At 39.9% G+C, this 16,310-nt stretch overlaps 1 protein-coding gene across 1 annotated transcript; it reads left to right on the top strand.

Annotated features, from left to right (window-relative positions):
• Positions 1-12,593: 12,593 nt before the first annotated feature.
• Positions 12,594-14,460, top strand: her9 (hairy-related 9). The gene is made up of 4 exons (XM_084098493.1): positions 12,594-13,007; positions 13,153-13,248; positions 13,350-13,437; positions 13,554-14,460. Exons 1-4 carry the CDS (start codon positions 12,900-12,902, stop codon positions 14,135-14,137), a joined length of 876 nt encoding a protein of 291 aa, XP_083954619.1. The 5' UTR covers positions 12,594-12,899; the 3' UTR covers positions 14,138-14,460.
• Positions 14,461-16,310: the final 1,850 nt, after the last annotated feature.

Below are 16,310 nucleotides of genomic sequence, written 5' to 3'. Positions count from 1 at the left end.
TGGTCAGAGTGGATCCTATGAGGAAAACCATACACGCAGAAGAATTGATTCCAAAGTTTTTGGGCCACCACTTTTGCCGTCTGATTAGGACAAGGGAACGCGTGTGCCAATTTGGTAAAATGATCTGTGAGAACGAGTACATCCACATTGTCGTTATTTCTCCCCTCGGCAGACCAAAAATCAATGCACACTAATTCCAGTGGCTCACAAGTTTTGACCGATTCCAAAGGTGCTCGGGCATCTGGCTCAGGCGTCTTACTAAGAACGCATCGCTTGCATTGTGTCACATACTTCCTCACCTCGCCGTCCATGCCACTCCAGAAAAATCGCTGACGAACTAGATGGAGGGTTCTAGTCTGGCCCTGATGGCCTACATCGTCATGGGTTCCCCTTAAGACGGTTGACTTCAGGGAACTGGGCACTACAAGCTGATACCTTCTCTTTCCCACTTTATCTTTAGATCTCCTATAAAGGACCCCATCTCTTATCTCGTACTTTTCCCAATGCTTCAACATACGGAGTACCTGAGCCGTCTCGTGAACCTTCTCCCTCCGTGATGGCCGTCTTTTTCTCTCAAGGAAGTAGATCACCCGCACCACCACATCATCCTCTCTTTGCTTCTTTCTTATTTCTGCAACAGTAAACGCTGGGAGAGTGGACAGACCACATGACATATGGCTTGAGAATTGGGACCACTGAGCTGTGCGCACCGGTAAGGTGGAATCCCAGTCTAGACTGGACTCTATAATGGCTTTCACCTCCTCTCTTCCCACTTCTTCTTTGACTCTACATTCATTCTTGCAATTATGTTGCTCTTGAGAATTGACAGATAGTTTGAACGCATTCTGAACAGATTCGAGACTCATGTGATTTGTCTTGTTGCCTGGTTCGGTAATTCTAACCCCTTTTGCAAACGGCTCACGACTAAGGAGATCTGCTGGGATGTTCTGTGATCCTGGAATGTACTTAAGATCAAAGTCGAAAGGTGCTAACTTTGACACCCACCGTTGCTCGCAAGCGTCTAGCTTAGGCTTGGTCATTATGTATGTTAATGGATTATTATCGGTTAGCACTGTGAAGTGAGCCCCTTTTAACCAATGAGCAAACTTATCACACACTGCCCATTTAAGTGCAAAAAACTCTAACCGATGTGCTGGGTACCTAGCTTGAGAGCGGGACAAGGATTTGCTTGCGAATGCAACTGGTCTTGGTTTGAGTTCACCATCAACTATTTGACTCAGAACCGCTCCCAAGCCGTCCATGGATGCGTCAGTAGATAAGAGAAATGGCTTTTCAAAGTCAGGATGAGCCAAAACAATGGTGGTGCTTATAGCCTTCTTAAGCTTTTCCAATGACATTTCACAATCTGGTGTCCAATCTTCTGGCTTGAGGCATCTGTGTGGCTTGGTACTGACCTTTGCACCTCTGCGCTTAACTCTCTGTCCTGCCGTTAACTGAAATAATGGTTTTGCCAGACGTGAAAAGTTCTCAATAAAGTGTGAATAATAATTGGCCATACCCAAGAAAGATTTGACCTTGGTGTAGGAAGGTGTTTTACCATCTTCTCCCATTAGATCCTTTGCTGTGATCTCATTAATTGCAGAAACTTTTGCAGGATCTGCAGCAATGCCTTCTGCTGTGACTATATGGCCTAAGAATTTGACAGACTTCCTTAGGAAGTAGCACTTCTTTGGGGCTAGCTTAAGATTATGTTCTTTCAAGCGTGAAAATACCAGCTCGAGACGATCCAGGGCTTCTTGTTCACTCTTGCCAAAAACTAATAGGTCATCCAAATAACACAGGAGTGACATGTAATTTTGATCACCAAATATTGAGGTCATCATCCTAGCAAACGTTGCTGGACTATTACACAATCCTTGGGCCATTCGATTGTACTCGTAGAGCCCTACAGGTGTAGTACACGCTGTGTATTTACGATCGTCTTCATGTATGGGTATATTATAGAACCCAGATGTAAGATCCATGGTACTGAAAAAGCAGTTGCCGCCTAAGGCAGCAAGGGCATCAGCCTGATGAGGTAAGGGATAAGCGTCTTTTTCAGTTCTCTGGTTCAACCATCTGAAATCCGTACAAATTCTCAGCTCACCTGAAGGTTTCCAGACTAAGACAAGTGGAGAAGCCCACTCGCTGCTGGACTTACTGATGATTCCTTTCTCCTCCATTTCATCAAGTGTCTGCTTAAGTTTCTGAAATTGTGATGGTGGGACTCTCCTGTATGGTAACCTGAAGGGTTTCTCATCTTTCAGTCTAATCCGATGTACTACGTCCTTTACTTCACCACAGTCAAGTCTATCCCGCGAGAAAATTGATTCGTATTTACCAACAAGGTTGACCAGTTTTTTCTTCCATTCCTCAGATACATCACATGACTGGATATCTATTTGATGTAGACCCAAATCATGAAGCTTTCCTGAGTATCCAGACCCAACCAACGGCTCTTCTACTGTATTGACGGCACATGTACATTGAATCACCTCTGGATCGTTTTCATTGCCACAAGTTAGTTCTAGATCTTCTAATGCTAGGCAAGGATAAACCTGTGCAATTTTGGCATTTCGCCTGAGTGTAAGAGGACGATCTAGAAGATTGACTACCTTCATTGGAATCCATTTGTCTCCCCATAAAGGGCACACTGTACGTGCAACTAGTACATTTCTTGGTGCGGACTTGGACGTTGTGGGCTCTACAACAACAGTGCTGCCAATGGATAAGGGTACTTGCTCTTTCAGTTTCCCCCATACCAGGTGCTCATGTCGTGGGGCCAAGGTAATACACTGTTTTAAAATTACTGTACCCACTCTTTTGGGTATTTCCTTGCCTTGCCACCGGTCTACATTGGCTAGTAAGTTCATCAAGAGTCCTTCTGAATCATCTGTGGCAGGTTGAGAAAGGTTGTCCCAATACCACTGTGTTTTTTTCAGATGTTGCATCACATGCTTAATGACATTTGACCCTACAATCATGTCGTCTACTTGGCCAGGTACTACAAGCACGGGCACTGCTATTTTGCATTTGAAGAGGTCAACATTTAATTCATATTCACATTTGGGTGGTGTCTGCTTTCCCCCACACCCGACAAGTATTATCTTAGAAGGTTTACTTGATTCTCTTTGTAAAACCCCTTCATGAATTAACTTATGTTCGGCTACTTCACTTAACGTGCAGGCCATAGACCCACTATCTATTAAAGCCTTAAGTTCAACAGAACCCTGCACTAATATGGGTGCATAGAAGAGACTGTCATTACTGATTACTCTCTGATATACAACATTACTACTGCTAGTGGGCCTTTCTGCTTGGGATAGATGATCATTGATTGTGGCATCTGGGGGAATTACTGCTTCGCCCACACTGACCCCCTCCTTGTATGGGCATTTTAGTTTAAATTGTGACTCTGTCCAGAAGGGGTGGGTTTTCTTGCTGTGCCTGATTTTCTCTCTGGACACTCGAACCCCCTATGGCCAGGTTTGTGACAACTAAAACAAAGGCCATCTCTAAAACAGTGTGATTGTGTAGTATGACTCTGCTCACTACACACCTTGCATGGAAAATCATTAGGAGGTCGACTGTTCCCTCTCCCTCGGCTCTTCTCTTGTGTGGACAGCAGTTTCTCTAGAAGGAACACCACTCTATCCATTGTAGCATGTTCACTGTTAGAGGCTTGGGGAGCTGGAAGAGCGGACTGTTGAGGCATGCACCACTTAGAGGCTTGGGGAACTGGAAGAGCAGACTGTTGAGGCATGCACCACGCACCATAATTTTCTTCCTCTTCAACTTTTGCGATACGTTGAGCCCTGCTAGGTTTTGTTGAAAGTGTGTCCCTGTGATGACTGTCAACCATTTCTTGAACTTCTCCTGCAGTCCATTTCTCAACTGGTTTACTCCGGAAAGCAGTGTAGAGGGCTGGTTCGGGACAGTGCTTTACAAACATCATAGCTGCTTCATGGCCTGGATCTTCAATCCTCTTCCCTTGTCTCTGCAAACATTCATTGGCAAGATCAATGGTCTTATTAAGTCTTATCCAGTAGTCCAGGCTGTTTTCCAGTTGTTTTGGCAAGGTTGAGTAAAAATCAGCTAGAGGGGTTGTTGTAGAAATGGACTCTCCAAAGTGCTGTCTGAGAATATCATAGATAATATCAGGGTCTCTGCTTATGTTCACTAACGGGCTATTGCGAATCCCAATTCGAACTATGTCCTTAGCGCGCCCAAGTAGTCTGTCCATTATTTCTGCACCACGTTCAGACATGCTACACCCTTTCTTGGTCAAATACAACTGCATAATTTCTTGCCATTCAGTCACTGTACATCTGTCTGAACCATCACCACGGAAAAAAGGCGGTTCCTTTATTTCTGGCTTTAGAATAAGATTTACTTTTGACCAGTCGTGATGTTGCTCTGTAGTGCTTGAATGTGGAGGGGTCATTGCAACATTAGGTTCTTGAATCCTTGGGCTTGCCAAACTTGAGGCTACTTGTGCTCCTATTTCACTACCTAGTTGTTTGACTAGATCTACTAGGGTTTGTTTTAAATCCTCAGGCTGACTTTGGCTGAGGCTGGGGGCTTCATCTCGTTGACCCACACCATCACCTGGTCTGTGTATTGCCAATGGGGACATTGTAGGAACCTTAGCCTTGTGTTCTATCATACTAATCAACTGTTTCCCCCGTCCTATACCTGCAACATTACCTGCTGGTGTCTGGAGGGTACTCATTTCACCAGTAACAATGCTGCTACTATCCACATTTTCCCCACTGTTAATATCACATTCAGCAGCTACACGCGCCAGGAATGTCTGATCACTGTCTTGAAAGTCATAATTCACTGACATTTTCGTTACTATTTCTGTATATCTGTCTATTATACTTTTGCGTTGTGTTTGCACAGTCTCTAATGTTCCCTGCTGAGTTGATTTCACAATTTGATCACCTTCCTCTTTAGGATAACCAGATGTGGCCTTTGAGTCCTAGTTGTTTCTGGGTCCCCGATGATCTGCTACCGCTGATCTTTGATCCGGGTCACGGCACCAATCTGTAACGGACCGCTGGGCGCACCACAGGATCAGCCCAAATAAAGACCAACACCAGTGAAGTGTTTTCACTCTTGAGTGTTTACTGCAAGCAAAATGGGACAGTGTTACAACAATCATCTGTTCTGGATCAACAATCTCTCTTCAGAGTGCTTCCCGCAAACTCCCACATATTACAAGATGTATTTTCTGTACAGTATTTTAAGTTGTTCAATTGAATTTAATAAAATGCATAACACCAAGAGCATATTATTTTGTTTTGTAGAATTAATAAGATTTATGAATTCTGAAAATCAATAAAACATTAATGAAACTAAATGAATACAACTCATACCTGCAAGCAAAATGGGACAGTGTTACAACAATCATCTGTTCTGGATCAACAATCTGCAAATACATCATTCAGTTATTTACATTGTCCCATATTTCAAATATGCAGGCGAATTACAAAATCAAAGTAACAATACAGAGTTTCAGTTTCTTCTCCTTAACACACATAACATGTTTTAAGTCATGAACTACATTACCCATAATGCACCGCCGATTACTGGCGCGCATTTCACTCTGTGCAGCAAAGATTAACCACTCGTGTCATCAAACAAATTTATGTGAAACTCAGATTAACATTAACAAGCGTCCTCATACTTATGAAAATTAACATGGACATTAACTGGTACTTCAGATGTTATACCGCTCATAGAGATATGACGCAATCGCACGTTTCAAGCAATACAGTTTATATATTTGATTATTAACCATGAAGAACGATCTATTTAACACACAACGGGGTCATTAACAGTATTACCAGCATATTTTGTAGTAACCTCTATTTAATATGCTCTAAAACCTTGCTTTGAATTGTGTATTAACAGAGACACATACCTCTCTTCAGAGTGCTTCCCGCAAACTGAAGAGTGCAACACGTGAGGAATGTACCATTGGTTGAAGAGGGGGTTTATACCAAATCAGTAACACAAGAGAACACAACACATCTTTATCATCAAACTTATACAGTACAGGGCAGTAGTGCAATTATAATGTTTGATACGCACAAAAATTAAATGCTGGATAAAACAATTACAATTTCCCCTCTGAGTTAATTTAATATTCCAACCTTCCCCACTTTAAAGAGATATGGATCATCTCTCATTCTCAAGCTCAATCTCTCTCTGCAACTGATTGGGAAGCAGAAGTTTGATGAATTATAATTTTTTTCACACTATTACACATATTCACCTAAGATGATCATTTTTTGGTGAACTATCTCTTTAAGCAGAAACACAATGCATAACACTGCACACCCGCCTTCGAAATATTTAGATCTTGCATCTGTAAACTCATCTTCTTTGATGTATTCTTTTAATTGCGTCACTCCAAGTCTTCCAGGAGTTTGCAGATGAGATGGGAGGGTCCGTACAGTGGTGGCATGTTCCTCAGCAGTGGGGAAGGTCTCTGTCAGCACACATTTGCAGTTTAAAGATGTGATGTGAAAGAAGTGTACCAGTGTTGTCAAAGCTTGGTGTGTGGGACCCAAATCACTGCTGATTCCTCATAATGTAATTAAATAGCAGGTCCCAAGATCTATGAGCTTGCCTTGTCCCCGTTGTCCCCATTTAAGCAGCATTATCTGAAGGGAGGCCTCTTAAAACCTTATGAAAAGGGCTCTTCTTCACTCATTGTGCTCATTGTCTCTAAAGCCTGTTATTAGTGCAGGGAGTCAAATGATGTTGAGCTGCTGATGAGGACATCAGAGAACTTACAGGTGTAAGATCTGTTCTTAATTGGATATCTGCCTACCTTTCATTACTGTATGCTTGGATGGACGCAGTGGTGGGAGACAGTAGGACTGTGAGGGGTGTGAGTTGCATCCAGACGATCATGATCTTAAAATGAGATATAATTATAAGCTTCCTCTAAAGACACTTTTCTTGAGCTTGTTTAATGGCACCAAAATGACAGTCCTGTTAAAGTGAATAATTATGTTTTTTGGGTGTGACGGGTTACACCGGTATTTATCTCAGATCAGTTCTTAACAGAAGGAGCAGATCCAAGAGGGCTATAGGCTTTCATGCTCCTAAATTATTTTATAACAGTGGTAGAGTGAGCTCATCGCAAATGTCCTAAAATGATGCCTTCATGTTGTGAAAATAATCATGCCAGTTGGAATGCAGTAGTGCCATATATATATATAGTTATACCATTCAAAAGTTTGGAGTTTTTGTTTGTGTTTTTGCATTGCATGGCATTTATCAGAATTTTTTTTTGTAACCATGTTAAAGTCTTTAATGTTGCTCTTGATACATTTTATGCATCCTTGCCAAATAAAAAGTATTAATTTCTTTAAAAATCTCAAACTTACTGACCTCAAACTTTTGAGCGGAATATTAAATCTAAAAACATTATCCACCAACAACCTGTTTATAAGATAACTTTTAAAGCATTTTTTGTAAGTCTTTTGTCAGTTTTTACAATTCTAATCACCCTAAATGAGCTTACAATTAGCATCTCACTGTTAAATAGAACATTAGCCTCTTGATTGTAACCGAACTGAGCTACAAGCAACCATAAAGGTGTTGATGGCGTGTCATTGTTTTAAAATGAGAGAAGATTGCATTAGTATTGTAGTTCCTGTAAGCTCCTACAAACATTTATTTAGGAATTAAATTAGGGGTTCCAGCAATTCTCAGAATTCAATTTGCCGTTTTGTGTTCCCACAATCTGTCTCGATCCGCCCTTTTACACAGGCGTCAGTGAGAATGATCAAAAGTGTCATTGCACTGCTTTTACGCATTTGGTCCCGGCATTGCAGTGAAGTGACCCATTCCAAGTAACCCATATCAGTCTGGAACTGAGGTTTATAAAAGAGTCTATTGGAAATCGCTCTCAAAAGATTTTTGCGGGGGAAGCCACGATGAAAAGTGCTCAAAGAAAAAGTATTTGGAGATATCAGCAGGCTCTCTGAGGGAAAACAAACTATACCGACCAATGTGAGTTGACTTAATCTGATTAGGCTAACCTCATCAACGGCCTCTTAAAAAAGAGAAGAAAGCCATGAATTGGTCAGATGGGGGATGCTCTCGCTTGCTCTAAAGAGCACCAAAGAGTCTCAGTGAATACCGCACATTGTAATGAACATGCTGGTCCGCAGATGGTAAAATGACAACAACCCTTTTGAATGGCGAAGCAAACAGAATTGATCCAAGGTTTTTGCAGGTTTAAGAACAATGAAACTGAAGTGAAGTGAAAAGTCTAAAAAAAATTCTACATTTTATATCACTCCATTGCTAAAATTGAACTTTGAAGCCCTGAGGACTAAATGCTGCAACCCTCAAATACTCCGGAAGAAATATCTCCATGCATATTTTAATTAATCAATGTGGGATTCCACCTCACAACTCCCCACAGGGCCAGTAATAAAGATGAAAGACTTGGACAAGTAAATACAACATTATCCGACACATAGATGTATTAGAGCATTTTAATACAACAATGTTTGGTTTACAGAAATCCGTAGCAACAGTGTGTTTAAGATATCTTCCCCTGCCAAGACTAACTCTTTAGATCTTTTGCCAAGATTTTCTCTTATTCAGGATATGATCAACTAAAGTACCTCATGATAAGTTCTGAAACCTATCAGCAAATAATTCATGCGCAGAATTGTGTTCTGTGTCTGTAAAGTTGAGTACTCAAAGCAGTTTCTGTGTGAAAACAGGGTCTGTCATTGTTTAGCACAAGGCCTGTATGGTGTATGCCTATATGTGAGATTGTTGCCTGAATGTTTTGTTGATATTTTGTAATTACGTCACATACTTTTAAATGCGACCAACAGATACAAAGTTCCTCCAGAAGGACAACAGGAAGCAAGAAGCCGTGAGAGGAATTTGATTTATTGTCTGTACATGGATAGTTTCATTATCTGTCTTCAATAAAATTTATTATAAGCCTGATTTTGTGATGCTTCTGTATTTCTGTAAGATTTTTAAATTTCTTTTTCTTGATTTATGTATAATCAGTTGAAGCCAATAATCAAAAAAGAGAGCAAAAACAGAAAGTATCTGTGGTCATCCAGTTGTTCTCAACATCTTTATTTTTATCTCAGATAATGAAGGAAAAGGAAAAACATCAATTGAGGTCAGTGTGACTGATTTCTTAGATCATGATAAAGGTTTTAAAGAAGTTAAAATACTAAATTATATTACTCAAGTCAAATGCTGAATTTTTTTCATGCTTCACATGCTAACCACATGTAACTTTACAATCTTCTCACACTGTTTTCATCATAATAAGCATGACAATATTCAGGGTTCTCATTTGCATTAAAAGTCTATAAAATCTTCCATTCTGTATTTTCAGAAATCGCTGCAAAACTCAAGAGCAGAATCAAGCCAATGGGCAATGTGATCGAAGAGCGTGTAAAGGGATTGTCCCGACAACAGCAGCTAATGCAGACATAATTGACTGTGTTTTCGGCGTTCTGTGAACAGATTTGGATAGGGACCGAGACTCATTACTCAACAACAAATGAACTGTGCACGCTCTGATCTCGGACAACAGTGTGCTGGTCAGTGTTAAGTCTAATTACAAAACACACAATGCCTTGATCTTTTTCATCTCCTTTTCCTTTGCTGACTAAAAGTTTATCATGTACACTGAAGTTAGAACACATGTGCATGATTCCAAGAACCACTGCAATGACTAAAAAAAAGTGTCCCAATTCACCTTGATTATATATATATATATATATATATATATATATATATAGGTATAGCACATACAGAAAGCAGGATTAATGGCTACATAATACACTGAAAAAAATGTAATAACATTTTTTATCGTAAGTGGTTGCACACAATTCATTTTAGCTACATTTAAACAAATGCATTAAGTTGAACTTAATCAATTTTAGTTCAACTTAATGCATTTGTTTAAATGTAGCTAAAACCACTTACGATAAAGAAATTGATTAAATTCATCGAATCATTTTTTTCAGTGTATACTTCAATCCCACATAGCCTACAGTACATACATTTGTTTATATTATTCATATATATGAGAAATATTTGGAGAAAGATACAATTAGATAAAAAGATAAAAAAAGACAGTGTCTTGGCCATCTAAATAATGATCTCAAATTCTGTAGAGGAGGTATTATGGAGGTATAGCACATAAAGAAAGCAGGATTAAAGGCTACATAATATACTTCAATCCCAGAGCAAATAGGACAAATGTGAAGGGGTGAGCGCACAGCTGGCCCCTGAGACCTCAAGATCCTGGGCAAACAGGCTTCCAGCATGCCCCAGCTAGTCTCGGCAACAAATGACAAGAGTCCCTCAACAATGGTCAACAAGCAGCTAAACACAAGACTTAATAAATTCCCATTGCTATAGGATTTCTCTACCTTGTATACATAATAAGTACAAGATAGACTTTAACTAGTTTAGGTTTTTGTAGCAGTGGTTACATGTAAAACATTTTTTATATTTTTTTTAAGCATTCCTATTTCACGTTATTTTAAAATATATCAGTGGTGATCTGATTATTATTATCATTATCATTCTGTCTTAAAACTCACTGTAACATTGCAAAATTTTCTTTCTCATAAATAAAGTGTGGGTATGCAAAGCCCTGACACTGTTGTATTTATTCTATAGAAAGTTTTTTTCTCTCTCTCAGTATATTGACTCTCCAAACTGATTTCAAAATCGCTGTTTTACGTTACTCCTTTGCAAATGATTTGCTGTAATCACAAGCCTTGTGTAGTGAGGCGTTGATTGTGTTACTGCTGTGCTCCGCCTAGTGGTCAGATATGGTACCGCTTGACTGTTTAATCTTCGAGGTAAACTTTCGATAGATGGCGCGCGACACCTATAAATTAATTCTCCCACTCAGTCTCTGCAAGGCAAAAACACCGCCAGAACTTCATTGTTCCTGCTAAAATGATTTCAACAGCTACTTCAACTAATTCATTTAGATTTTAAAATTGTATGTATTTAATAGCCTATAGATTATGGGCTAATACGTTTTAATTTCCCTTTACCCTCCTTTAAATGTCAGAAAATAAAAGTAGCCTAGCGGAGAACCCGCAAAAAAAGTTATTTTCTAGGAGATGCAAAACACAGACTCGTTGAGGGAACGTGTATTTGGAGTTCCATGTATTTCATTCATTGCATTACTTGTAGGCCATACATAGCCTACATTTGTTTATATTAGGCTGTATGCAATTGTAAAAAATATTTATTTATTACATTTTCTTAATCGTCTTGCAACGCGCCAACAAACATGAATTAGCTCCTACAAGTTTAAAGTCAACCCGGCCAAGAAATAAATCACGAGTTCATAATTCAGCAGCAATAAAAGCAGCCGCGAAACTTGCTCTCTAAACCCCGCATCCTGCTAGTTTAGCAACGGCACGTGCTCAGGGGACGCAGCGGTGCAGTGAGCGGGCGCGCAGACTGGCTGGCACGCGGACAGATGTAGCAACACCTCCCCCGCGCGCTCTCGGCCTTCTGCACTGCTGGAATGATTGACGCGTAAGATGTTCACCCAGCCAATAAGACGAAACTCCGCTCTATTTGCATAAAGCCGCCAGCTTCCTATTGGTTTCCTGCGTGCTGCTTCGAACCGCCTCGCGTGCCTGTACAGCTGTTTTCTTCTTTGAAGCGCAACTAGATCCTCAGTTTTTTCTTTCTACAACGACCGAATCCTCGCATTTCTGCTATAATACGCACATTCTGCAACGTGCAGTTAAACAAATAAATATATTATACTGACACTATTAATTTGCATTTGCCATATGCACAATGTTACCCTGTGGTAGAAATTCAGTTAAATATTTTGTCTAATGACAAAAAAAAAAAATTCATTATATATATGCTATAAATATATATATATATATATATATATATATATATATGTAAGATATAGCTAATGCTATTAATATATTATTAGTTATATAGTTAGAAGAGGAATTATGAATATAGAATGCATGTCAGCAAAGTTGCATTGAACTTTTTTTTTTATTATTAAATAAATAATAAATACTGTCCAAAGCAACTTTCCCATGAAATCCGATGCAATTAAATACAATCATAATGAGAATCTGCAAGACAATATGGTTGTAATATTGTTGGTGGGTTACAGTAACAATTCGAGTAGGTGACATTCTAGTGAAATACATTATTTTTACCAATATAAAAAATAGAATGAAGTTATTGTTAGTTATGTTGATACAGCTACACTATTTATCCGTTTAACCACACTGACATCAAGTGTACAGGAATGTTGTTCACGCTGTGTGTGAATGCAGAAATACGTGATTCAGCTATGAAGAAACGTTGGTGGCAAACAGCAAGAGTATTCCCCCAATTCCCCTTATCACTTCACAGCCAGGCCGACTGCACTCGCCTCTTTGTTGTTTGTCCCTCCAGGGCTGATTGAGCAGCGCGTGACTGACAGCCCGCGGGGGTGTTGTCCAATCAGCAGTCTGCCCGCGCCCAATGGGTGAGTCCGTGCGCCTATTGGCTGAAGCGAGTGTGGGAAAGAATGCAGAGAGGGTTTCACACGAACTGGGAGCATGCGATCTATCTATAAATACCGCTGGCGTGTGGCAGTGGGAGATTCGACTTGCCCTCTGAAGCGCTACGCCACTCACGCTCGTGTCCTCATATGACAGCCTGCCGACTATAAGTCATATAGCTGATAAGAGGGACTCACACTCTCTCTCGTGACTATCCCGAGATCTTGGCTACGCTCCGCGTCTAATCCTAAGAGCCCGTCTCTGTGTTTAAAAAAACAAACACACGGAATATAAACACCTTTTTGGCTTACACCGGACCCAACCTTGGTTTTGATAATGCCAGCCGATAATATGGAGAAGCAGACCGCATCACCTATTGCTGGTGCCCCTGCCAGTGGATCTCACACTCCGGACAAACCAAAGAATGCCAGCGAGCACAGAAAGGTAACTTAAATATAATTTATCGTGTGGCACTTTTTGCGAGTGTATATTGTTTTAGAAGAATGTCAGTTGCCATTTCAGTCAATCTGAAATATATATGTTAGAGTCTTTATAATATAAATTAATGAGCTTTGCATTTCATCCTCAGTCTTCAAAGCCAATCATGGAGAAACGCCGCAGAGCGCGGATTAACGAGAGCCTTGGGCAGCTGAAGACCCTGATACTCGATGCTCTTAAAAAAGATGTAAGTTTTGGCCACGGATCTGTTTGCTCCTTTCACGTGTCAATAACCCAACAATCTTAATTTTCAAACAAAATTTCTAATCGGTTTTATTCCCTTCACAGAGCTCCAGACACTCTAAATTGGAGAAAGCTGATATCCTTGAGATGACAGTCAAGCACCTGCGCAATCTGCAGCGTGTTCAAATGACCGGTAAGTTACAAGTCCAGTTCATTCAAATGTGGGATTTTAAACATTTAGCCTCATTTTAAAACGTAGCTGTGTTTTCTAAATACCCACTTCTAATAAACTTTACCTTTGCTTTCTAGCGGCCCTGTCAGCTGACACAAACGTCCTAGGCAAATACCGCGCAGGATTCAACGAGTGCATGAACGAGGTGACTCGGTTCCTCTCTACCTGCGAGGGGGTGAATACGGAGGTTAGGTCGCGACTTCTCAACCACCTGTCTGGTTGTTTGGGACAGATGATGGCCATGAACTACGGTCAACCTGCCCCATCTCAGCAGGCTCATTTGGCTCAACCTCTTCACGTGCAGCTTCCTTCAACTTTGCCCATCAACGGCGCCTCAATGGGCTCCAAACTCAGTCCTTCAGAAGCGGTCTCACCCAAAGTCTTTGGAGGATTCCAGCTGGTGCCAGCCACCGACGGACAGTTTGCTTTTCTTATCCCCAACCCAGCTTTCGCGTCTGCTACAACACCAGTCATTCCCTTGTACGCAAACGCAGGTGTTCCAGTGGCTGTCAACGCCAGTCCCGTCCAGGCCAGCTCCTCTCCCACGGCGGCCTCTCCCGTGCATGGAATGACCTCCTTCGCCGGCGTTTCACAGGCCGTCAGTCCTGTTGGTGTTAGTGCCGGAGCAGAAAGCAATGAACCGGTGTGGAGACCTTGGTAGACTTGCTCATCCTATACGAACTTCTAAGACAGTTTTTCATGATGAAGAAAATACGTTTAGTTCCGTTATAAGGGACTTAGTTGACCTTCTGTTAAACAAGGCGCATATATGTTTGTTAGCTGATTCCAATATTTGGATTTTGTTAATGAATATTCTGTTGTTAATTCAGCAGAATAACACTTAATGTTTATAAAGTACTTTTTTTAAATGAAAGAATTTAGTTTTGTACAAAGTTTGTAAAAGATTATATCATGCCAAAGCTTTCTTGTTTCTTTCATGATGAGTGTTTATGTTTGATGCTGAATAAATCAAAATTACGAAAATGTATCGTGTTGAAGCCTTTTTATATCTAGATCTGTATTTTATGTAAATCTAATATCAATACTGGAATAAGTTAAAGGATTTATTTATTTATTTTTGCTATTACTTGATTCTATTTTGACAATTATTTTGATATTTTTTAGGCTACACATATTGATTGACGGTTTTTACGCAAGTTTTATTAAACAAATGTAAAAATGTAAAACAACACTTTTTTAATGGCAGAAATGCCTTTAAACTTTAATGCTCAATTAAGATTCCTGGATAACCAGTATTGCTCTTATAGTTTCTACTTCTGGCGGGAAGAGATCACCCTAAAGTGTCACAGGTTGAAATGACAAAGGCGATGAGAGGGTTTCTTTCTTTTCTTTTGCAAAAAGGTAATTAAACATCTCAAAAGGGTCTCATCCTGTATGCAGCGGGATCTTTAAGAAGTCCTAAACCCCCATTCATTGGTCTGGGAAATACGCTTTGGGTTAATGTCACTAACAGATTGTCTCAGTGAAAAGAGAATATGGAAGAATCCTCTCCTCCTTTTGTGTACCAGTTGCTTTAGTTATACCACCTGAATAGCGCGTTGGGTGCTTTCGCGCCCCTTTTCTGGCTAAACTGATGATGAGTTACCTCCTCAACACCAAATCTCTGTCTTAATTAAAATATTATAGGATTCAAATGTTATTTAAAAACATTATTAGGCTACAGCTTGACCTGCAGGCCTCTCTTAGTCGTTTATGTTATCCCTGTGAGGGTGTAAACTTATCTTCCCTTTGCGCGTGAGCTCCGGAACTGGGAGACGTGTTGCGCGGGCTGTCGGCATGGCGTTTGCCGTGTGTCTGCCACTTCACTTGCAGCCAGCGGCCCTCTTCGCTTTCGGATTAGGTTACACACCCTGGTGACCGACGGCCACAGGGTTTGCCACTTAACAACTCAGTCGTGTTAAACCCAGTGCTGAGATGGTCGGGCTTTTTAAGTTATATATTAACACGTCACTATAAAGTAGGTCTAGCCTAATTTTAGGTTATAGTAATAGACTGTTATTTCACTGCTTTATTTTATTTTATGTATAGGCTACTTAATTCACTCTGAGTTATCGAGTAGTCATCATTTTCTCCCTGAAGTGCAAAACGTAGGCTAATTTCAGAACCACAAATTATGTGAGTTTGGGGCTTCTGAAAACTTCAAAAAACAAAACAAAACAAAACAAAGTTTGTGGTATTGGAAGTATTCTTGTTCTTTTTTAACAATGCATTTACTATTTTCGGTCTATTTTGACAAATAAAATAGGCCTAATTCATTTTGTTCAATAAATATAGGCTAGGCCTACTGTCATTAAAATAGCCTATGTTCATTTTAAAAATAGCTTTACTTTTTTAAGTAAAGATTCTGAAAGCACTGAATGAGAGATCCCATAATAATTTAATAGCCTATGGCTTTACATAGTAACAAATACATGTGGTATTTTATTTTATGATATGATATTTTTAAATATGATGTTTTCATCATCTAAATATGGTGATTATCTCTAAGGTGGACACCCAACTTGAAAATGATAGCCTATTTACCATCTGAATCTTGTCATGTCAACAAATGGAAAAGTCAGCCAGCTTTTTATTATCATATAAATAATTGTGCCTTTAGCCCCAACATCAGGGGTGCATTTTGCCTCGTACTTTTAGCTATATATTCTTCCATTATTGATAAACTTTTGCTTAAATTACCTTGAACAAAACTGAAGATCATCAACAAGAACTTTGTCTTTGTCTCAAAATATAGTCAATGTTATCGATTCTCATTTGCTACATAAATCTACAGCATTAAAAAAAAAAAAACTTAAATATTAGATCAAATTAGC

This window comes from Abramis brama (assembly GCF_963993115.1).
Source record: "Abramis brama genome assembly, chromosome: 22".
In the NCBI taxonomy this organism is placed as follows: domain Eukaryota; kingdom Metazoa; phylum Chordata; class Actinopteri; order Cypriniformes; family Leuciscidae; genus Abramis; species Abramis brama.
The sequence above is the reverse complement of the archived record's forward strand: the minus strand, read 5'-3'. Positions and strand labels throughout refer to the sequence as shown.

Bases quoted from the DNA above. Each gene is read 5' to 3' on its own strand.
- her9 (XM_084098493.1), top strand. From the start codon at position 12,900: ATGCCAGCCGATAATATGGAGAAGCAGACCGCATCACCTATTGCTGGT. The intron at 13,249-13,349 runs GTAAGTTTTGGC...TTCCCTTCACAG, and splicing joins TCGATGCTCTTAAAAAAGAT to AGCTCCAGACACTCTAAATT. The intron at 13,438-13,553 runs GTAAGTTACAAG...TTTGCTTTCTAG, and splicing joins GCAGCGTGTTCAAATGACCG to CGGCCCTGTCAGCTGACACA.